The sequence below is a fragment of the Typopeltis vanoorti genome, chromosome 24 (genome assembly GCF_054136105.1).
Source record: "Typopeltis vanoorti isolate ZY-2024b chromosome 24, IOZ_Tvanoo_1.0, whole genome shotgun sequence".
Classification (NCBI taxonomy): domain Eukaryota; kingdom Metazoa; phylum Arthropoda; class Arachnida; order Uropygi; family Thelyphonidae; genus Typopeltis; species Typopeltis vanoorti.
This window is the reverse complement of record NC_143572.1, coordinates 20,739,705-20,763,983: the sequence shown is the minus strand read 5'-3', so window position 1 is coordinate 20,763,983 and position 24,279 is coordinate 20,739,705. Positions and strand designations below refer to the sequence as shown.

The window sequence follows — 24,279 nt, the reverse complement described above, 5'->3', positions numbered from 1 at the left end:
ATGTTGGCTACATCAAGTCTGATGTTGTTAGCTATCTCCGACGGTAAGCGACCGATTCCACGTTCGATGTTCACCATTACGTCAAGCACCGGCACTTCCTTCGGAGCGACGGCAAAATTACGGCCGAGGCAAAGGGCGCTGACGGCATCGTCGTTGAGCCTTTTGGAAGAGAGGTTTATTACTGTCTGGAGCGGTTGAATTTGTGGTTGGGCTTAGTATTGTTTGTTATTTGTGTATATGTTACATTAATTGTTTTTGTAATCCCCGTAGATGTCCTAGTGACTAGGACGAAATATAGGAAATATTAAATTCTATTTTAATTCTTTTTGAGTGTTGTAAAAAATCCATTAAGCCTCCAACATGAGGACAATATTGAGGTTATATCATTTGAGTACTAGAGGGTTTCTTGAATAAGGAAGAGAAAAGAAGAGTAATGTCATTAGCAAACTGTGAATAGCATAGAATTTGAAATCAGAGAGAGAAGGTTGTTGATGCAAAGGAGAAAGAGAATAGGTGAGAGCACAGAACACAGAGGCACTGATGGAGAAATCTGATAAGAGGAAGGCCATCCACCATCTACTACTTGCAATGAATGACCAATGTGATTGACAATCCAATCACAAGATGAAGGAGGCCTTGATGTGAGACACAATCAAATGCCTCTGAAATATCGAGTGACCATATGGATTTCTCCAAATCTTTCCATGGCCTGTGTCCAAAGGTGGGTGTAAGGAGGTCAGCTGTAGAATGGCGGAATTCATACTGATAGTTGCCAATTAATGGATCAGTCTCCAGGTAGTGAAGAAGCTGGTTGTTGATAACCTTCTCTATCACTTTTGAAAGTACTTGGGTTGGAGCAATGGGACAATAGTTAGATGGGTGAGTATTTGTCTCCTTTTTGGGTACAGGCTGGATGTAGGCTCACTTCCATGCTGTTGGGTAGATGCTAGTAGAATATGACAGCTTACATACGCAATAAAGAATGGGTGTTAATTCTGGAGAACCAGTTTAGAGCACAACTGGAGGAATACCATCTAGATCGGAAGTCTTATTAGTACAAAGTTAATCAGGGTTTTCAGGATGGCATGAAAAAGAGGTCAGCCTTTCCATGGTGAGGTTACTTTGGTACCACCAGGACGTAATGTTTCTGAATATCTTTAGGTGGCAGATTTTCATTAGCCAATGCAAGACCATCATCCTGCTTATATGAGATCTAAAGTGGCTTGAAAATATATTTCCTGATTGATCTCTGGAAGAGAGTTTCAGACCATCTAACTCTTAGTCCACCCATAGTACTAAAAGGTGCTATGGCTTAAATCTTTTGTGGAAGATTTTCACATAAAAAAAAAAAAAGGAATGAACTACAAATGAATATCAAAACAATCATAAAATATAATACTATGAGAAAAGGGAGAACGTATAATGTGCTAAAAAGACTATACCTAATTCCTTGCTGATTGTTGCTCTTGATTACTTTTCGATCTCATTCCAATTGATAATTGATCTCTACATATCCACACCAGGTTTTCAATCTAATTCATGGAGGACGATTGTCAAAGACATTCAGCAGAAATATAGCTAAATAAAAATTTGAATGGTTTTTTCACTTCTTATTGTGGTGATAAATTGTGTGTCTTTTCTACTTTACAATGGGTATTAAAAATCTACATTCCCTCCCTAACATATGCACTCCTGAAAAAATGGCAAAACACAATTGAATCATAGATACTTTCAATGTTTCAGGTTGGCAGTATCTTTAAAATGGCTGAGAAACAGTTCTACATTATGTCTGTCATACTTCACCTTAATTAAATTAATTTATCATCAGTAATATCTCTATGGTGATGAACTCTAGTCTCCATAAGAAATCCTTTTACATAACAGCTTCAGTTATCATAATATAATTTTCTTTCACCCAACTCTTTTCCTTTTATACATTAAAATGTAATATTGCTATATGATAAAAGTACTGTAAATTTCACATGAACATAGTAAAGAAACATTAATAAAACAGATATTTTGATTTAAGCATCTGAAACCATAATCAGTGTAACAGAATAATAAATAATAATAAAAAAATAAATAAATAATGAGAAATTCAATCATGTAAGTGTATAGAGAAAGGTATTGCTCTCATGTGCAATTGTGAGAGCAAGGTAAACAATGCAATTAGGATCTGATTATGGGTGTATGTGGGACATGTACAGTGAGAGTGCAACTATATTAAAAAAACATTCAGAAATATAATTACTGATAATAATTTTCCAAATATTGAACATAGATAGTCCATAACTAAGGTTGAGCAATGAAGGAGGACCTCAGCACTTTCTTTGAAAAGATATTCAAATTTGGGGAAGCATCTGTGCAATAATTTAGCATCATTCCAGAGGATCCTGTTGCTACATTGATAACTACAGCAAGGTCAGATTTGCAATGTTCTTTGAATTCAACACAAGACTAGTGTTCAGAAATGAGTTTTGTGACAGATTGGCTTGTCTGAGCAAAATAAAATAATTTGAAATTACACAGAATTGAACAGACATCAAGTAGTGGTAGAGGTTCACTTTTTCCTATAGAGGTGGTAATTGATTAGTGGTTTAAATGTGGTTGAAAGATGAAATTCCTAAGGATACGAGCAACATATTCGGAAGTGCCTCTAATTTAAGGCATTGATATTCTATGAAAGTCATCTCTTCTTGTGGACTTAGGAGAAAAACAGAGGATAATATTTTTCACTAGTTTTCAGGTTGCAACTATTGAGGGAGGAGGTTTGTTTGATAGTGGAAATTTCTTGATGAAGAGATTCAGGTGAAGAACGGTTCATACAGGCTCTTAGAGGTTAATTATATTACCCAAATTTCTGCAAAGGGTGATATGCAGATGTTTGATGAATATAATGATTAAGGAAGACTGTCTTCTTCAGTATACTGCAAACAGAGAGCCATCTGTTTCTCTTTTTAAGAGAAAAGATTAAGAAAAGATAGAGTTCCTTTTCATTCTATCATCAAATTTCCTGATATGTACTCTCAAGGGATTTACAGGCTACTCAGACAGTACTATATGATTAACTTTACATTGCTACTAATATCCTATCATCAATTTTCTTCCAAATTAGTCTATTACTTTTCGGCACTCCAGTACTGTGATATCTAACATTTTGGACTTTTAAGGCACTCCTGACTGAATCAATCCACTTAGATCTTGGTCTTCTTCCAGGTCATTTTCTTACCATCTTAGTTTAGCCATGTTCACATATTCTTGAATGCTAACAGCCTCTAGTTCTTTCCTGATATCTTCATTTTTAATGATTCTGATACTGATGTGATTTATTCAAGTACCTAATTTTTCTAAAAACTCATATCTGTGATGTCTAATCTTTGATCAAGTCCTTTATTGTGCTAATCCAACTCTCAAACCCAGTTTTGAATAACACTGTCTCGTAGACTGCTAATTTAGGGTTTTGGCTAATTTCTTTCTTATTCTATATGCCAACATAAAAGGGCTTCACAACTTTCTTCGAAAAGGCATTCATATTTAAAACTGCTTCTATGGAGAAGACGAGCTTCATCCCATTGGATACTATGTTTAGTGTCAATACTATGATGTGCTAGACCAGACTTTTGAGGTTTCACATATTCAGTGTAATACTGACGTTCATTAATTTCTTTTTTTTCCACAGAACAGCCTGTCTGGCCAAAGTATGCCAAATTACATCACAAGGAATTGGGTAAACACCAGCTAAAGATAGAGATGACAGTCTGTCTTTTGTAGGTGTTAACAGATGAGAAATTTTGTTGATAAAAGGTGGCACTTCTTTAAAATTCTACCAATAGGTTCAGAGATACCAGAAACATAAGGTATTGGAATCCTGTGGTCTGTTGAAGAATTCTTAGGTGTTAGAATACAGGAGTCTATCTGCTGGATTTAATGAGGGTTATAACCATTTAATTCCATTAAAGTTTTGAAAGTGAGAAGTTCTTGTTTTAAGTTTGAGGGAAAGGAGCATACATTATGTGCTCCATTAATTAGACTTGATAACACCAATTTTTTGAAAGGTGTGATGAGTGGACTTTTGATGAATGTGTCTGTTAGTAAAGGTAGGTTTTTGATAAACACTGGCTGACAAAGAGGAGGCTGTGCAAGTAAGCAGGATGTCCAAGAATGGTAAACTACCAGCATTTTCGTTTTCCATGGTGATGAATTGAAGTGGATAAAGGCTATTGGCCCATTGCAGGAAAATGTGGCAATTGGTAAAGGAATACTCTCTATATATATTGTATTCCTGTTCTTTGATTTGCTTGTTTCTGCACACTGATGATACTGTTATTTTCAGTATGAAATATCTGTACTTTCCTTAAAGTGCAGATATTTCATGATTACATGATATAACAAATTACATGATAACCACATTACTGTGGTTATCATTTAATTTGTTGTTTATAGTTATGCCACAGATAACTTTAATGATTAAAGAATATTCTAAATATGGAACTGCTAACTAATTTATCATTCACTAACACAGTATTGAAATTAACAGAAAATGAATATCACAGAGTATTTCTAGTGATGAATAGTTGGAGTTACTGGAATATAATCCAAGTGATGGAATCATTTGGTGGAAAGGCAACATATGAAACATGATCTGAAATCTGTATGCAGAAAATTTCTTTCAGGCAAGGAAAAAGACTTTAAATTTGAACATTAAATTTGTTGCTCTAATATTTCTTGATAAATACTTACTGATGAGCTGTGCAATTAATGATTAAATACAAACACTCAAAAATAAGAGATTTTATTTAATTACAAATATTAGATATTGTCATACATTAAACTTGATTCTTCATATTTATCTAGCTATATGATGATAAACACATTCCAAAATAGGCAATGCTTTATTTCTATAAAAAACACTGTTTGGTAGAACTAATGAAATTAAAACCATATTTGCTGTAAAGTATAATTAGCCCAATTAGTGATTTTATTATTATTATTATTCCTGACACCTCCAAGGAGTCCGAAGACTCATTATAAATATCAATCTGCTGTAAGAAGAAAAAAATTAAATAGATATGATCAGAATGAATTGGATAATAAAAATTTGTGATAAATATACTGACACTGATCAAAATAACAATCATCCCATTTATAGCAGTCTGGTAATAATAATCTTAAAACAACTGTCTGTGAAAGTAACTACAGAAAGTGGCATCAACTCAAGAGGCGTCAGAAATATTTAAATCATCTTTCACAGTCTGACAGAAGGCTTCATACACATTAGCAGCAAATGATTTTAAAAGATCCAACTGTAACAACTCCTTTATCAATGAACCTTTTTCTTGTGGTTGATATTGACGAATTACAGTTCGTATCACTGGAATCAGTCTAGCAAAAGGCACTACCATACTATGAGGGTTGATAAAATTTCCATTTTGATTTAAGTAAACGAAGCATTCGGACAGCCGATCCATAAACATAGACAAACCACGCTCTATACAACAAGACAAGACTTTATTGAAATCGTTACTCTCAATGATATCTTTGGTTTCCATTTTCAGTTTCTCAAGTATCCTGATATTGTCATCACTTAGTTGCGTTCCATTAGTAAGATCGGTAGGAAGAATGTACTGAGCTATATCATAAATGGGAACTAGCAATCCATGGGACACATTTTGCTTTACGTTATCAAAAATTTCTCCAAAATCCTTTAGCATGACGTTGTGTTTCAAACTTATACCATGTAGTGATCGTTTTACCGCTTCCTGTATGGCATGGGAGAGATCATTAATACCACTATTTAAAAAATGCTGCACATAAGATAAATATTTCTGCTGTATTTCTGGTGTGGTTGTTATATTAATAGCATTTACAATACCATTCTTTGAATATTGAGAATCTACATACATGTAACCGCCGAGTATACTTAACTGCACACGCAACAATACTACTAATATACACTCACCGTATATCTCAGCAAACGCCCTTGCAAAAACAACAGTTTTTAATTCATCCCATACGTCCAATTTGTTAGATGGTTTCGCCTTCAATGCATCCAAAAGAGGTTCGTCATCTAGATTAACTAGCAAGATTTCTCTTATTTTTGGTGATAGAGCAATAACGGTGCTATCGCAGGTTTGCAGCGTTCCTTCAAAATGATGCTGTTTTTTCAGCTGCTCTAGATATTCAACTGTTTGTTTAGTTTGCCATTCAACAAATTTACGAGTCAAAAAACGATTCAAAATAACAATCCCTCCGACTACACCCCCTACAATGAATATTTTCCTGCGATGGCGTCTAAAACAATTAGACAAACGCTTCCACATCGTTTCAAATTATTATAAAATAACTTTCAACCACCACACTTCATATGTCTAACTCTGAAAATAATCTTTGTTAAAATGAACCTATTTTTATAATTAAACATACATATTAAACAGAATAGTATACCGAGAAATAAAGCTTCTCAATACCATCGTTGCAACATGAAAATATCACTTTCATTCAACGCGGAAACACCAGGTTTAAATAGAAAAATTAATTTCCCTTCTAGAAATATGAGTCCCTTTCACGAATAGCAAACTTTTTCGTTAAAAAATAAAAGCATTAGAAATGTACAATAATATCGAAATATATAAACATAGTATAAAAATATTAGTCGAAATATAAATATATTAGTATAAAAATATTTAAAAAAATTAATGTGGTTTGTACTTACAAAAGTCTTCTGCAAATCTATAGTACATTTGTACCTGGGTAAACTAAGGATTTTTCCCCCATTTTTATTAATATATATTTGTAAGAAAATAAAGATTTCAATAAATATAATTTATGCCATTTAATCCAGAATAAAACCTTTTCAATCCACTTCAGACAATAAGCAGGGCGGTGGTCTTACACCGTGAGATGAAATTTATCTCCCACCTAAAGACAATCACAAGCATCTATGCGGGATTCGAACCCACGGTTTATTTGTTGTCAGTAAAGTATCCGAACCAAGATAATTTCGCGCACAGGGCCAAACTTTCGTGTGTGATTCCCCTAGGTTTTTTATTTTTTTTATTTTATTTTTATACTTAAGTACTTTCTAATTGTAAGTATAAGTATTTTTTCAAATTATTAATAATTTCATAACTTCATTATTTGTACTTATCATTTTCATATACTCAGATATACTACATAAAAAAGAAACAAATAAAATTATTAAAATAAAAAATTATTGGTTTTACACTGTAATTTTAATTTAATCAATTATAATTTAAATGTATTTTTTTTCTTGATTTTCAATCTGCGATAGCTTTTATTCTTTCACTAGTGTCTATTTCCTGAGCAACAGCATTTTCAATAGATAACAAAGCTAAAAAGGCCCGTGTAGCTCAGTGGAAGCAGAGCTTGCGTCCTTTGTGCTTGGTCGCTCTAAGTTTGATTTAAGTTCAAGTCTAGTCACACTGGAGGAACTTTTTCTAAGACTTTCTTCGACAGGTTCCAGTGTTATTCGATCTCTGGCACAGGCAAGTGGATTATTCCTCCCAGAAACTTGGAGTTTACTAAACGAAAAACTCAAGAAAATCGACCGTAGTACTCACATTATTTCAGACAGCAACATATTTTGTTAGGGTTAGGTAGCAAGAGATAGCAGCACTTGTTTGCCAGCCTCTTCATTGGTGGCTGCTATAATTAGTGATAGACATGGGCAAACTATCTCTGATTGGCTACCGGTGGAGGTTGAACTGCCCACTCAGTCTCCAAAAGCTAGATAGGGTATAACGTCCACTCCCTATAAGGGAATAAAAGGCATTAGCTGATTTATTTATTTTTTTAACAAGGTTAAAGAATTTAATCTTTCACTCCCCATTGTCGATAAAAAATATGTTTTAATAAGTTTTAATTTGCTAAAACTTCTTTCAGCTGTTGCTACCGTTATAGGAACTATTAGCAAAATTCTCCATGTGACCGACGTATTTGGAACTATATTCTGCAAATTTCTTGCTTTTAAAAAGTATAAAGTTTCTAATGGAGAATTGATTGATTTTTTCCGGAAGTAAACTGTCATTTTTGAATTTGACATTTGCGAATTATTATTTTCATTATTTTTGGAAGGAGAGCAGGCTCTAAGGCCCTAGTTTCGGGTTTAGTTTTGGCGATTTCCCGGTCAGCCTGCCCCTTAACCCGACACTGTTGTTAGACAGTGGATACACTAGCCACTCGGCTAAGTTTTTACTAATATAAGCATTAGAATAATATACTACAGTTATTAAATTTCCAACAAACATTAGTCATTATGATTGAATTGTATTTACATATTTAATTATTTAGCCGAAAAAAAAGGCCTTTCGAATAAAGATATACAAAACGCATTTAAGGAAAAACAGTTAGCAAAGAGATTGAACAGATTGTGTGGATTGAATAGCAAAGCTTCTTGGAATTGAATTTTTAATAAAATAGAAGAAGATATACATGGAAGACAAGAAATATCCTGCAGATAAGAAGAAAATATACAGGGTTAGCCTAAAAGAAATAGACAGTTTAAACACTTTATAAATTGAAATTTGTTTGTTACATCAGAAAGCATTCAGTATTTATAGAAAAAGTCTCCTCAAGTTTACGACCTCCGCTTTTCGTTTGTCTTCGGTCGTCAGCAGCACGTGTGCGCCCTTGACGTAAGTCGAGCGGTATGGCCGCTAGCCAGGTGGATAATGCTTTCTGCATGATTGAATTTCCAAAAACAAATTCTGTTACTGTCGTGCACCGTCGTTTCAGAACACGGTATGGTAAACAACCACCCACAAGGCAATTAATCTACGATTGGAGCAAGAACTTTAAGGAAACTGGTTGTCTGTGCAAGGGGAAAAGTCCTGGAAGACCACCTGTATCCGAGGAAACAGTGACTCGTGATCGTGAGACTTACACGCGCAGCCCGAAGAAGTCGACAACATATGCAAGTTTACAACTTCAAGTTCCACAGAAGACTGTGTGGAATATCTTGCATGAGCGTTTACGAATGTTCCCTTACCGGTTACAATTACTGCAGAACTTCAATGAAAAGGACAAAATCCTCCGTCACTCATTCCGTATGGACATGCAGCAACGGAATGAATAAAGTAATGATTTCTTTGACCGGCTAATTTTCGGTGATGAATCAACTTTCCACATTAGTGGTACAGTGAAAAAACACAACGTTCGTATATGGGGAACTGAAAACCCAAGAGCTGTAGTGGAGCATGTGAGGGATTTACCCAAAGTGAAATTTTGCGTTACGGGAGTAACGCTAAAGTTGACATGTTACGGGAGTGGCTGATGCCTCAACTACAAGAAGACAATGCAATTTCATATTTGTCCAAGTGCGGCTCCACTGCACTGGCACTTTGAAGTTAGAAATAACCTGGATGAAAATTTGCCTCGGCATTGGATTGGACGTTCAACCGCCACAACATGGCTCTTACATGTTGGCCACCAAGAAGTCCGGATTTAACACCCTGTGACTGCTTCTTATGGGGGTACATAAAGGACAGATTTTTTTCCTCCCCTCCCTACAAGTGTGTACGATATTAAACAACACATCACAGTAGCTGCTGCGACTGTTGACATGGACATGCTGAGAAGTGTTTGGGAAGAACTGGACTATCGCCTTGGTATTTGTTGTGTTACAAAAGGGTCTAGTCGCCGACTGGAAAAGTTTCTCCAGTCGGCGACTAGACTCCACCCTGTGCGGCCAAGCGCAGAGGATGCAAGCGCCACTTCCACTGAGCTACCCAGGCCTTAACATAACAATAGCAAATAATAATTAAAGATGGCTAGGCGGTCAGCAGTTGGAATTGTGGAAGTTGATGTTCTGAACCTTTTAGTTAATTTATAATCAATGATACCAGCGAATGTAGGAAAAATCTGCTGTCAACTAGAAAATGTCATTAGGTATATTTGGTTGAAAACATGAGTTTTGATATGGCAGACGAATAAGCATATACTTAAATATGTAGTGCCAGAATTGCTTGAAACGTTTCAAAATAAAGATTCGTCTACGATCACCAGAAATAACGTTTTCTGGCAGAAAGCTGGTAATTCATTTTCAGAAATCAGAAAACTTGCAGTGTGTTTAACGGGTCTTTGGGCCTAAAACAGACAAGAACCTGGGGACAACAAGAGTAACTACTTCAGATTTCCAAACACTTTTCGTGGTATTAGTTCAAATGTTGTCAAGAATGAATCTATAAGATTCATTCATGATAACAGTGGAATTCAGACAGAAGAACATTTATTATCTGTTATCTGAAGAGCATCGAGGTAGCATAGAATTAAAACGTGAACAGTTTCATCTTCACGTTAGAAAGAACTGAAGCAAGACAGATTGGACAGGATTCATTTCCTTTTGTAGAAGTTATTTTCAATGTGAGCTTTCATGGAATAGGAGAGATCAAAAAGAAGGCTAAAAAAGTCGTCTTGGACATCATTCGTCGTGAAACATGCAGACATGCTATCGAGGCGTGGACACATTTTCAATTCCAATTTGGGTTATTTTTCACTTATTGTTTTCTGGCAAAAATACAAGAGGGTCATTGCATTATACGTATGTGTTTGAAAGGATAGGACAACAATTAATCCAACATTGATGCCAACATCGACAAGCCGATCAAGGAAAAACATTGCCAAGTTGCCCATTGACATTGTAAAAAATCAATTTTTTCTTCGTTAAATTATATTTTTTCAAGTATTGATTATATTTACTTTTTATGAACCCGACTCCTACTTACGCTCTTAAAGTTGAGTTTGTGTATTTTTATAGGATTTTATGTAAAGTATCAAATGCACAGCGTTCCTTGTGAAGCTAGAAATCATCTTACAATTCTAAAGACCGCAGTATAGCTCAGTATCCTGAGGGCTTCATCGAAATTGAAATCAAGGAGTCTTCGGATTCCTTGGAGATGTCGCAAATAATAATAATAATAATAATAATAATAATAATAATAAATTAAAAAATGGTTTGTGAACAATACATTGGATTGATTCTGTCAATACACTATCGTGAAAATTTTGATTATACATAAGATAAGGTTTAGGTGATCGATATTCCAGCTACGACTAATTAAAAGTAAAGATTAACAAAAGTGGGGAATGCTAAAATTATCTGTTTTGTCTTGAATTTAAAAATCTTTTAATAAATCAGTGGCAAATTCTTAAAACAAATAAATTTGTTAGACCACAGAGCGTGAGAACATGATCTAGTAGAAATAAATAAATGGCAGCAATTCACCACCCACGCCCGTTCACAAGGCTCAGGTAAACAACAAAGGCAAAACAGGGTTGAGAAATACCTAACATTACAGACGGAAATGGAATATTGTATGGCTAGGGGCGAAGTGGTTTTGTGAAGAACCTTGACGTTGCAAAAGTCTTTGTCAGGATACTACATGGAATTATAACCAGGAAACTGCAGCACATGGGGATTGATATAGGTTGGTGAGGTGGATAAGACGGTGGTGGATAGAGAGATATCTACGTAATTTATTCAGGATTAAAGTCCAGAAGAATGCCTGTGACAATGGCCTGCTCCGTTGTTAGGCCGCTACTGATTAATTTATACATTAATGATATAGGAAAGGATCTAAAAGAAACCGTTCAGTTGTTTGACGATAATGCAAAGTTGGGTAGAGTAATAGTTAATACAGATGATGTTAAAATTTTGCAGGATAATTTGAATAGACTGGCAGTCTGGGCAAAAGAGAATGGATGTCAGCCTAATGTGGCAACGTGTAAGTTTATGCATTTGGAACTACTCGAGGAAAGGAAATTGACGAATTAAAAGACTTGTGAGTGTTAGTGGATAAGGAGTTAAAGTTTAGGGGAACATATAGGAAAAGTTGATAAAGCAGCTCATCAGATTATTTGGTTACCGAAGTAAACTTTGAAAAGGAGACAAGCAGGTTATTGTTACTCTTTATCAAGCCTTGATAAGAACTCGTCTTGAGTACTGGTCACTAGGGTTTCTTGATGATAAGGAGGAGGCCGAGAGGATTCAGAGAAACTCTAGCGAGTAATCAAGATGGTAGTAGTTCTATTGAATGAACCTTACGAGAACAAGTTGAAGATTTGTGGGTTACAGAATCTGGTTGATAGCGGAAACGGGGGTGACATGACTGAGAGATACAAATAACTGAAGGGTTTTTTACTAGTTTAATTCAGAGGAAATCTTTCAGAAGTAGTCTGATGTTAAGAAAACTAAGAGCCACCTTGGGGAAACTGAGGTTATAGTTAGGATGGGTATAAGCACCAGTTTTTTTGCTTGGATAGTGGTGAATGAGTGGAATAGATTATCAGAGCATGTTGTGGATGCCATGACTGTCAATGAGTTCAAAGCAAATTATGTTAGATGCTGCGCAAATGTTGGATAATGCTTGACATGCCCATTTTAGCCCTATCAAACTTTTGGAAATAATTTTAAGAGAACTAATACGTCCTAAGTAGGAACATTAGTATTGAGAGGAATCATGTCCAAATTGTCTATAATTGAATCCCGTGGAGAATGTTTGTGTTTAATGATCGAAATATATTAATTATTGATGCAGGTTGAGATCTAATCTGCGAAACATTTTAAAAATTAAAATGCTTAGCAGGTTAATGGAATAGTTTCCTCATGTTCCTGAGAGACACCGTCAGGCGAGAATTCAATCAACATAGTAAGTGTAGATATAATCTTAAATTCTAGGAAATGCAGTACCAAGTATGAGCAGGATATTAGTATGATTGTGGAATTATCCAGATGAAAAGCTTTCATGAACCGCTATTGGCGTTTGCACTCTATGGCGCTTGACTGCACGAAGAAAGGATTTGGTGGTTCAAATCTAGTCGCCGACTAGAGGAAATTTTTCTAAGCCTTTTTACGAAAGGTTCCCGAGTTAGTCTATCTCTGGCACGGGCTAGCGGGTTTTTCGTCCCGTAAGCTCAAGAAAATCGACCGTAGAACCCACACTATTTTCAGACATTAAAAATATTGTGTTACGGTTAGGGACCACGAGATGGCGGCACTAGCTTGCTGCCTTCTTCACTGCGTACCGATGAATCAGTGTTAGCCTTGGCCAACTATCTCTCTGATTGGCTACCAGTGGAGATTGAACTGCCCACTCAGTCTCCAACGTTAGATAGGGTCAACGGCCCCGCCTACTCCCTATACAGGAATATGCGTTAGCTAATTTTTTTTTAATATTCTGCTGTTTTTCCAAACTTTCCATATATTTTGAAAAACTTCCTGAGCTCGTCCCAAAGCTCTTATGCACAATTGCACTTTACCCGTATTCTGATCCCATTATTGATTAATACATATGTCATGGTGACCGAATGATATTACTCCTCTAGATTTATGTGATAAATCTAGAAGAGTAATATCATTTCTAGAGGAGTAATATCACACTTTTTTACCCTCTTTTTGCATTGACGGACCATAAACACCAAATGAACAAAATTAACGCTTTTTCTAATCTTGAAATCTCATAATTGAACATCTCCTAAATATCCTGTTTTGCTGCATTAATTCATTTACAAAAAAAAAAACCTGGCCACTCAGAAGACATCATATACTTTCTCCAGATTACTCTAAAAATATCACACAACCATTTGAATCCAGTCTTTTGCTCTTCATTCCCTGTCGTCAGTTTACTTTTTTCAATTTTTTATTTATTTTTTTATGCAATGTAGTGTCGTTTCATATCTTTGTCTTGAGGGCACTGCTATGAATTGGTTACTCAGCAGATCGCCATTACATTATCACACTTAATTGGATCTAATAGCATTGCCCTAGGGGTGTTATGATTCAAATCAGATACTGTGTTATTTTGCCGCCACTTCTCACAATATGTAATTTTGTGAAAATCCGATAAAGATATTGATGAGACCACTATTTGTGGAATGCTTTATTGAAATTCTCCATATGTACCCATTGTAAAAAAATCAATTCATGTGCTCTCTGCGTTTTTTCGAATTTCTATTCTAATAACTATGAAAATTCAAGCAAAGGACAGATTTGATGTATGTGGATAGATGCAAGACTCCGAAGCCTTCAGATTAACATAAGGACTTTGTTTTACGAACAAATTAGTTTAAATTTCAGTGACATTGACTTTCTCTTTATTAGGCAGAGCGATACTTCTTCTTAAACGTTAGCTTCTTCCGCACTATTTTGGCCTTGATGTACAATAACTGTAAGTTATAAACTCAGAAAATTCAGAATTCCATTTCTGATCTGCTTTCACTAAAATTCTCTGACGAATTTTATCATATTCATTTACTTCGATTACGTGAATTATGATTATGAATTTTTTTTTACAGTATATATATTTCTTTCTTTATCGGTCAATTTTGTACAGCAGATTCCTGAATATTTGAGGTCATTATCCTTAGAGATTTTAATTATTGCAAATGACAATTTTCTAACAGTAGTTTAGGCAAATAAATATTCTGAGACAATTACTAACCTTAACGATTTTTCACAAAGTATTCGTATATACACCAGCATATCAAATAACCATTCTTGAGTCATTCTATAGCTCTCTTCCTAACTAGTAACCTTTGTAAGTATATTTAAATCTTTGCGTCCGAGTTAGTTCAGATCGCACTTAATTTTGATTTATTTTCCTACGGAATAACATTCACAAAGACACTCTTATGTATATATTATCCAGTATTATCAGAGAGTCAGTTGAAATGGTTTGTGATTTTCTCTCTTTGATTTAGATGAATGAATTATTATTTTCAGACTTCTAAACCAAATATTTTTAATGAATAGATCACTTAAACAATTCTCATTGTTTGGAAACATGTATTCCTCATTCAACTTTAAATTGTCATTCTTTATCCAAGCTTTGTTTATCTAATTAGAGTTCGAAGGTTGTTCAAAAGAATAATCAAGCAGACAAATTAGTTGTCATCGAAAGATTTATCTTTCTTTTCGGACCAAGTCCGAAATAGCTTCAAACAAGTTATGAAAACAACCAAAACTGATTCGGAAAGGGATAACATTATCGTTCTTTTAAATGGCAATCTTCATTTCTCATTTCTTAGAAAAGTTATGGACTGTAATGTTGTCCAACACTAGCTCAACCACTTCTGCACTTGACTAATTTAATTTTCGTCAGAGTTTTGCACAGATGATTTGGGTAATCATGTGATCTTTCTTCCTACCATTCTATATCTCCATAGTTGAAGTCTCCCATAATAATCACTCGACATGTATTAATTTTACTAATTTGGCAATGCATGCCTTTCAAAACCCTTGTGGAACTCCCTGGCCTATTGCAACAACCAACTGTATATTTTGTCTTATTGGTGTTAATCTCATACCAGATTACTCCAAATGAACAGCCACCATCCAGCCTATCTACTATTCTTATTGGTTGCAATTCATCTGCTATCGTTAGCAGTACTCCTCCCCCATCCTATCTTTTCCAAATTCCCTGAAACCACTAATCCTTTCTCATTCTATTCCTGAAAACTACATATTCTGTTGTTATCCAAGTCTGACTAATGACTAACTTTTGGCGAGTGTGCACTAACCAATGCCCAAAACTCTTCCTGTTATTCCTGATATGATACTCCTGATCATTATATAAATTATTTTTACTTCCAATTTAGAAACACTATTTACAAATGGAATATCGGTTTGCCCCTCAGCAATTCTTTATGTATAATAAGCTAGCTAGCTAATGCCTTTTATTCCCTTATAGGGAGTAAGGAATGCCTTTTAACTAATCTAGCTTTTGGAGAATGTATAGGATTAAAAGGCCTTGTCTTTTAACCTTATCCAGTTTCCTATTAGTTAAATCTCCACCATTAGCCAATCAGAGCCGATGGAGAGTTCGTTAAAGAGACCGTCAAACAAGTTCTGCCATCTCTTAGTACCTAATCCTAACAGGATGTGTTACTGTCTGAAACAATGTGAGTTTTACGGTCAATTAACGTGAGCTTATAGGACGAAAAATCCGAGTTTCCGAGAGTAAAATCCGCTTGTCTGTGCCAGAGTTCAACTAACTCGGGATTCGTGTGAAGAAAGGCTTAGAAAAAGTTCCGCCAGTTGACAACTAGACTTGAACTATACGTATACCTTCTGGGATTCCAGCGCACAGAATGCAAGTGCCACTTCCACTGAGCTACACAGGCCTTTATCTCTTGTATTCAGGGTTACTGTATATATATATTAAAAGCGTTTGAGGAAAAAGCCAGAAGAAAGAAGATGGAGGAGATATATTGATAATGTTTTTTTTTTAATTTGGAGCCATTGTCCTGTCCTGATTCCTTCGAAGAGTTCTTGAACATTCTTACCAGACAGCACCAAAAAAAAAAAAATTTACTGTGGAGCTGGAAGTTAATAGTCCTCTGTGGTTCGTGCATGTAAAACTTACACGCATGTCAGAAAAATTGAAGATCCCTATTTATATTAAATCCACACATATCAACAGACACTTTCATGTTGAATCTTGTTATTATCAACCCCAAAATCTGGTACATGATTTTTATATAAGGTAACTCCCTCATAAGGGAAGGTGAAGAGGAAACGTTCAGAAGAACGTTTGTCATAATCGGACATTTGCAAACTCCTGTAAAATCACCTGTATTGAAGATAATAATGATCAAAAAGGCTTTATTTCTCTTTTGTATATATATATATATATATATATATATATATATATATATATATATATATATATATATATATATATATATATATATATATATATATATATATATATATATAGATATATATATATATATATATCCGCTCCATTTAACCAAAGTTAGCCAAATTTTTCAAAAACGTATATAAAATCTGCACTTCTCTCACAGTACTCCATTCCTTGTTTCCTATAGCAAAACCAAAACATGACAGATTAAATTATTATTATTATTATTATTATTATTATTATTATTATTATTATTATTATTATTATTATTACGCAACACCTCCAAGGAGTCCAAAGACTCATCGAAATAGGGCACCTACGAAAGAGGTTTGAAAAGTACTCGGCCTAACAATGAAAAAGCGAATTTATAATTTCAAAATTATTTTTATTTTTCAACATAATCTCCTTTAAGACTAATACATTTATTCCAGCGATTCACAAGCTCCATTATCCCGTTCTGTAGCGGTTCTCAGTAAGATCTGCAAAATATCTCTCTACAGCTGCAATCACCTCTTGATTCGAAGAAAACCCTGACCAGGGAGGAAGAGTTTTAGTTTTGGGAAGAGATAGAAACCAGAGGGAGCCAAATCTGAGGAATAGGGTGGATGTTCCAACAATTCATAGTGCAAATCCCTTAATTTCCCCATTTCCCAAACACGTTTGTGGGCAGGCTCATTGTCCTGATGAAAGACGCTTTTTTCTTCTGCAAACCGGATCTTTTCTCACGGATTTTTTCGTCTAGTCTGGTTAAAAGATCGGAATAATATTCCCCAGTTATTGTTTTACCATTTTCAATATAATTAATAAGCTTTAGCATCCCAAAACATCGATGCCATAACCTTTCTTGCTGGTGGAACCGACTTTGTCTTCTTTGGCCCTGAACAACTGGCTTCTGTTCACTGTTTTGACTGCTGTTTGGATTTGGTGTGTAATGGTGAATCCAAGTCTCATCCATAGTAATACATCGACGCACAAAATCAGTTTTATTCTTGTTAAAATGCTTCGAGCACTGTTCAGAGATTTTCATGCGTGTGCCTTTTTGATCTGGTGTGAGCAAGGCGGCACCCTTCTTGCGCAAAGCTTTTTTCGTTTGCCATTCTTCATGCAAAATATATCCTACACGTTCTTTTGAAATGCCTATAGTCTCAGTAATTTCACGCACTTCGACTCGCCGGTCATCCAATACCATATCGTGCACTTGATCAATAATTTCTGGTGTTGTTGCAATTTTTGGATATCCATCACGTGGATCATCTTCAAGACTGGTATGGCCACGTTTAAACTCGGCAACCCATTTCTTAATTGTCGAAAACGAAGTTGAAGAGTGCCCATAAACATTGAATGAATTTCTTTTGGCGTTAATTTTTTCACAAAGAATTTTTTTAACTGTACCATACTCAATTTTATCCATTTGAAGGGATAGAGACAACGCTTTTGCTTCAGACAGCTGTATTAAAAACACTACTTGATAGAATGACTTGCACTTTCACATGGATGCTTATGACAGATGTATCAACTTAGAAAAAAATCTTACTGATAGTGTTTGCAATCTATGGTCCAAGCCGAGAATGTTTCAGACCACCCTCGTACTCTACGACTCTCTATCTCCACCACTCAATCCACCAACTACAATGAACAACCACTACCATCATCTACACCAACGCTATCTACTGCCCGTCCTGTATTTTGAATAGACGGAAGAATCTATCGAACTAAACACAGGGGAGCATAGGAGAGACATCACCTGTGGTGAACTAGATCTACTGCTCTATTAAATCACACTCTGAATTCTGGTATCCCTGATGATGAAGAATCCACCATTCACTCAGTGATCTGGGATAAATAAATAAAAATAAAGAACGATTTGTGGATGCTATGATAAGCTAGAAGAAAGAATTGTTGAACTGATAGAAATTATTTTCAATCCAGTTCAACTTATACAAACCTAAACCTCTCTGATTTTTTATTCCTCATCCATTCATTTCTGGGATCTCCATTGCTTCTGCCTTAGTATCATAACCTCTGGGTCTGGCTCCCACTGACGAGACCTCAATAAAAGTCGAAACCAGTCTGGGCCTTTCCCTTAATGCATAGCATTATACCTGTCTGCAAGGAGATGTGCTTTGCATTATGGGAGATACTAAGACAAGGAGTGATGAGAGCTTAGTCCACCTTTACCACGAGTTGCCTCAGTCCTGAAGATACTTAAGGCGCAATCTTTTTGTCAACAATTTGCTGGACAGATATGATTTGCAAAATGACTTTCTATTACAAAGTCTCTTTTAAACTCCGTGAGTTCTATTCTTGCATCTGTTTCACCTGGACACAGTGGCACTGACTTGCCAGCATCATGTTCCTCCAATTAATAGCTGCTACAAACACGTGACTAGTTACATGGCACGAGCACCTTTTCTATGATGGTCTCCTGGACTTCTTTCCAAGCAGTATATATATTTTTTATAACGCTACTCCTCCACGGATAATGCATATAGTTTACTGTAGGTTTATATTTACCTGTTAAGTAAAAAACGTATAAATTCCCAGGTTACATTTATGACTTTCCACTTATTTACCGCAATATTAAATATAGAATAGAATTATTGACTGATTAAAACAATAATTTTGTATTTTCCGTGGAATTTCATTGTCAATAGTGTGGACGCAGCGTTTGTGCTAAAGCGACTGTAAACATGTTGGTCGTGTTAGTAGCATGTTTTAGCCATGTGCTGTGGCGTGGTGAGTATAATATTTAAAATCATGCTGTTGACAGAAAGCAAGTATTTATATATATAATTGAAGCTTAATTTATCCAGTATGGTGCATAAATTTTGTTATTAGAGAGAGAGAGAGATGTATTAGGTGTGGGAATATTATTGTAAAATCAGTTAAAAGTACTCAACATGAGCTACAGTGATCATCACCAGCTTTAGCAGGCATGGGAACAGATTTATAGCTGCAGCATTATAATAGCTACCGAGTTTATATATAGTAAAACAAGTAGGGGTTAAATGGATGAATAACACCATTAAGCTTGAGCTGCAAAAAAAGAAACTGCAGGCACACGAACGGTATAAAGTGCAGGCCAGAAGGGTAACGAGTGTGGTAAAAAAAAAAGCAAAAGCGGATTATGAAAGGAAACTAGCTATGCAAGCTAAAGAGAATCCCAAACAGTTCTTTCAATATGCTGCAAGCAAAAATAGAGGGGGAAAGAAGAAGAGGCAGACCAAGGAAAAGCTTTCTTGACCAAGTCAAAGACAGCACAGGTTTGAGGAGTTACCAGGAGGTTAAGAAGAAAGCCAATGACAGATATGCTCGATACGGTCATAACTAGCGCAACTTTTATGAGGAAGGGGACTGAAAAGTTGTGATAGGCACCTAGAACATAAATGATATTAAAGCAACTGATATAACCACATAGAACATATCTTAAAACCCTTTAACCATCATGTTTTATCAAATTGTATAATTTGTTCTTTTTCTTTTAATATATATAAGAAGACATGTCTGAGGTTTTGATTATCGCAAATAACAACGGCAAAGCAGTGTTGCATAAGTTGACAGGTGGCAGTAATTCGTGATGCCTGGACTAAGAATTATTAGTCCATGCTGCATGTTTTTATAATTTTTTTTTTAATTCTTAAAAAAAGTCACTTCAGGTCCCTGAAACTGGGGTGATGGTCTAACACACTTATTTTTATTTATTTTTTGTATACTCCATAAACCCTCTTTTGGAGACCACAGCATGGAACGTTTTCAAGCCACTTGAGCCCCCCACCCTAAAGTGGGGTAATGTTCTAACACTACCCCACATGTTGGAATGAAATTAATTTCCTACCTTAAACACACTCCCTAACAGCTATGCCCACAACCTATTGGTAGAAGAGCATATAGGTTACATTAAATGCTCAGCTCACTGGACCAGCAAAATTTATCCAGATTCTCTGAAGAAAAGAGCTGGGACCTTATTTAACTGGGTGATGTTCCAGCTTGCTTGGCACTTTTTCTTTTCTTTTCTTTCTTTCTTTCTTTTTTTTTTTTTTTTGATCAGGATAATCCTAAATTTTGAGCCCATTTTCAATCATTCTGTTTTCATATAGATACCTAATAATGGAGTGCACTATGAGAAGATAGGATTGGATTGAATACTGGATCAGAAGCTCTGGTCAATTCTCCACATTCCTTACAGCTATTTGGAGGCCTTTTGCTTGTTTATCTAGGTATAATTATTAAGTGATATCCTAAGTTTTTTTGTTCATAGGTGACAAATGCCTTGGAAAAGGGGGGGGGATGCCCCCTTGATTTTGCAAAGGCCTTTGATAGTTGCCACATGACAAGCTGAATAATTAAATTGGAACAGATGGGATTGGATGGTAGTTTAATGTGTTGGATTGGAGATGAGCTCTGTCTGATAGGTAATAGCAGGTTGTGTATGGGGGGGGGGGAGACGATATCCCCAAAAGAGGAATATCACTAATGGTGTGCCCTGGGGTCTGTTTTGGGGCCATTGTTGTTTAATTTGTATGTAAATGACATTGGAAAGGCCTTGACTTAATAATTCTTGCCAACTTATGTGGCAAGAGTTATGAGGAATACCACTGATGTTGTAGCCTTCCAAGAGGATTTGAACAGACTGGATGAATGGGCAAGTGTGTGTGTGTGGGGGGGGATGTCAGTTCAATGTAGCAAGATATAAGGTTTTAAAATATAGGAAGCAAAGATGGGATTGCTTAGTATAAGATTGGTGGGGATATCTTAGAAGAGGTGGAAGAGATAAATGACCTGGAGGTGATGGTAATTAGGGATCTGAAATTTTGGAGACATTTTGTGCTAAAATTGTGAAAACAGCACAATGGATTATGGCAATTATGCAGAGAACACTGATGTTATGATTCTATTGTACAAGTCTTTGATCAGTCCACATATGGATTATTGTGCACAAATTTGGTTGCCTGGTTTTCGAAAGGATGATGAGATGTTGGAGAGGGTTCAGAGATTATTCAAAGTGCAAAATTGAACCAACTGCAAAGTTCAAGAGAATTCAAAGTTGGTTTTGGGGTATCTGGAATGTGGAGTATGAGGACAGATTGAGAGAATTCCAATTGCAGAGTGAATAGGAGGATGGGAGTACACGATTGAGACATATAAGTTGGCAAGGGGTAATTACCATTAATGTGCATGAGATTTTTCATAGAATGGCTTGAATGGAGAGAATACAAGAGGCTATCCCTGGAAGCTGTATAAGGTGGGTGTGAGCAAGAGAGTAGAGCCTCCTTAGTTCAGTCAGTGTAGACGAAGTCTTTTGGTTGAAAAGACCTGGGTTCGATTCCCATCCATGACGTGAGGAACTTTTATCTGGTCTCTTTTAATAAGAGGTAAGTTAGCCAGTCTCATACAGAGGTATGGGGTTTTTTCACCTGGGAACTCGGATGAAAATTTTTAAAATTTTTTTCTAATTCCTCATCACTAATAATGATGTATATGTGTATGAGTTTTCATTTCTTGTCATTTAATTTTTTATCTTTTTCTTTTGCACACTTACTTTTAGCCTTGTATGTTCTTTCTATGTTCTTTGTAATATATGAGCTATTTTTCTTCAATTTATCTGCTAATAAATCGAAGAAAAAACCGTTATGTATACAAAGATTTGGTATTCTTCTAGTGGTATTTGTTTGTTTCTTTATCTTTTTTCCTTTTTTTTTTTGCATATTTCTAATTTTTCTTTCTAAGGTAATGTTAAAGAAAAGGAATTTTGAGATTTGTTTTCAAATTTTCTTAATTTAAAGTTAATCATGAAATGTTTCAAAATGTAATTTTATTTTGTTGATTACATTCTTAAGCTCATTCAGTCATGTTTTTTTAATATTATGTGGAGTATCTGTTGATGTTATATGTTTGAAATTTCTAAATAAGTGAATGATATTTGTATTGAATTCCCAATTTTTTTTTCTGTTTCAGAATTCTTAAGAGAATATGGTAATCCCATAGTTATCTAATCACAGTGTGAGAGCAGTTTGCCAATTTTTTTTTTTTGTTTTTTATATTTATTTTATGTGGTTCCCATCTACAAAAGACTATTAGTAAACCTATAGTACATTTATACCTTGGGTGGGCTAAGGATTTTTTTCTATTTTTATCAATTTTTATATATTCTTTTTGTAATTTTTTATTTATTTTTACATAGCCTGGATTTTTACTTGAGGCCTTCAATAAGTGGGGCAGTGGTCTCATGCTGGGTAATGAAGTTCATCTCCCACCTAAAGACAGACATCCATGCAATCTGTCATTCAAGAGTAATTGAAGGATCACTGTATATGGTCTGTTTTAGATTATTTATTTTTCTGAAACTACACGAGCATTCACCAATGCTTTCTACATATATCTTAACTTGTAATAGCATGATTACAAGTTAGATGATTAATCAATGCCATGTTTATTAGAGCAGTTTTTACTGTTTTGTTTGAGTGGTTGATGTTTTGTTTTCCTTCTTAAGAATTGGAATTATTAAAACATCTCTACATTTTTTTTAAGTAATGGATGTAGTTCTTTGACTAATGATTTTTCTGCTATTTTTTATAACTTCTCCAGGTATTTCATCTTCTTCTGGTTCATTGTTTTCACAGATTTAGGAGTAATAAATTCCTAAATCTTAACCATAATGATTTGTACCACATTACTGGGATTTGGTATGCTGCCCTGCATAGTAACCTAAAAATTGATTGACTACATAGGCATGCACACATGATCATTTAACAAATCACAATGTTACTTTGATGATTGTATAATCCTTTGATGTTATAAGTATTGGTTAAATTCCCAAGACATGTTTGTCTATATTTCTTTTTCCTTATATTTAAACTAAATTATTAGTTCTTGAATAGAAATTCAAAAATTTATTTTGCAGTTTTAAGTATTATCTGTATTAAATATTATACTGTTTTCCTATATTAAGTATTATTCTGTTTTTCTCTAGGTAATATCAGCTAATATTATTGAAATGGATGAATTACCACGGTTACTTCCCGTCTGGCATACTGCTACCTTAAGAGAAGCTCTAGATAATTATTATTATCAGTTTGATCCTAAAGTTTTACCAGACCATGGAGGAGTAGGTGTTCATGTGAGTGTGACCAAAGATGGAGATATTGAAACCATTCCATTGAAGAGAGAGCAAGCCAGTTGCTTTACAGCAAAGAAATGTTGTCTTCCATTTCTTCCTCCAAATAAAGGCAAGCTATTTTAATAGTTTTTAATACATCTTCTGTTTTTTTGTTTGGTATGTTGCAGTTTATAGGCTAAATCAATAATAGTTGAAATTTCAATGTTTTGATGTTTTAAAAAATACTCTGTTGTTTTTATGCAAATAACAATTAATTGCTGGTAATTTGTATTACCAGCAAATGAAATAGTTCAATGTGATATTGTACAGGTAACCCTTACATAACAAGGTAATTAGGTTATGTTTTATTGTTCCTATAAAATCTTGTGTAGTGCAAAACTATGTTATGTGGACTAAGAACCAGTGTCAAATGGGGTGGGGATTATATTCCAAAAGTCCACATTAATATCCAGTTTCATTTTTATAACTATTGGAAACGTAATATTTATTAAGTTTATGTTCTTT

General features: G+C 35.0%; 2 protein-coding genes across 2 annotated transcripts in view; one reads left to right on the top strand and one right to left on the bottom strand.

Annotated features, from left to right (window-relative positions):
* Positions 1-4,777: 4,777 nt before the first annotated feature.
* On the bottom strand, positions 4,778-6,484 carry Pex3 (peroxisomal biogenesis factor 3). Its single transcript, XM_090413839.1, has one exon. The coding sequence runs from the start codon at positions 6,318-6,320 to the stop codon at positions 5,214-5,216; it is 1,107 nt and encodes a 368-aa protein (XP_090269965.1). The 5' UTR covers positions 6,321-6,484; the 3' UTR covers positions 4,778-5,213.
* Positions 6,485-19,289: 12,805 nt separating this feature from the next.
* LOC150092983 (uncharacterized) overlaps positions 19,290-24,279 on the top strand; it is a 157,903-nt gene continuing 152,913 nt past the window's right edge. Inside the window, exons 1-2 of the mRNA XM_090413750.1 lie at positions 19,290-19,394; positions 23,629-23,884. Of these exons, the coding sequence (XP_090269876.1) occupies positions 19,380-19,394; positions 23,629-23,884 (271 nt within the window). The 5' untranslated portion in view covers positions 19,290-19,379. The remainder of the gene's footprint in view (positions 19,395-23,628; positions 23,885-24,279) is intronic.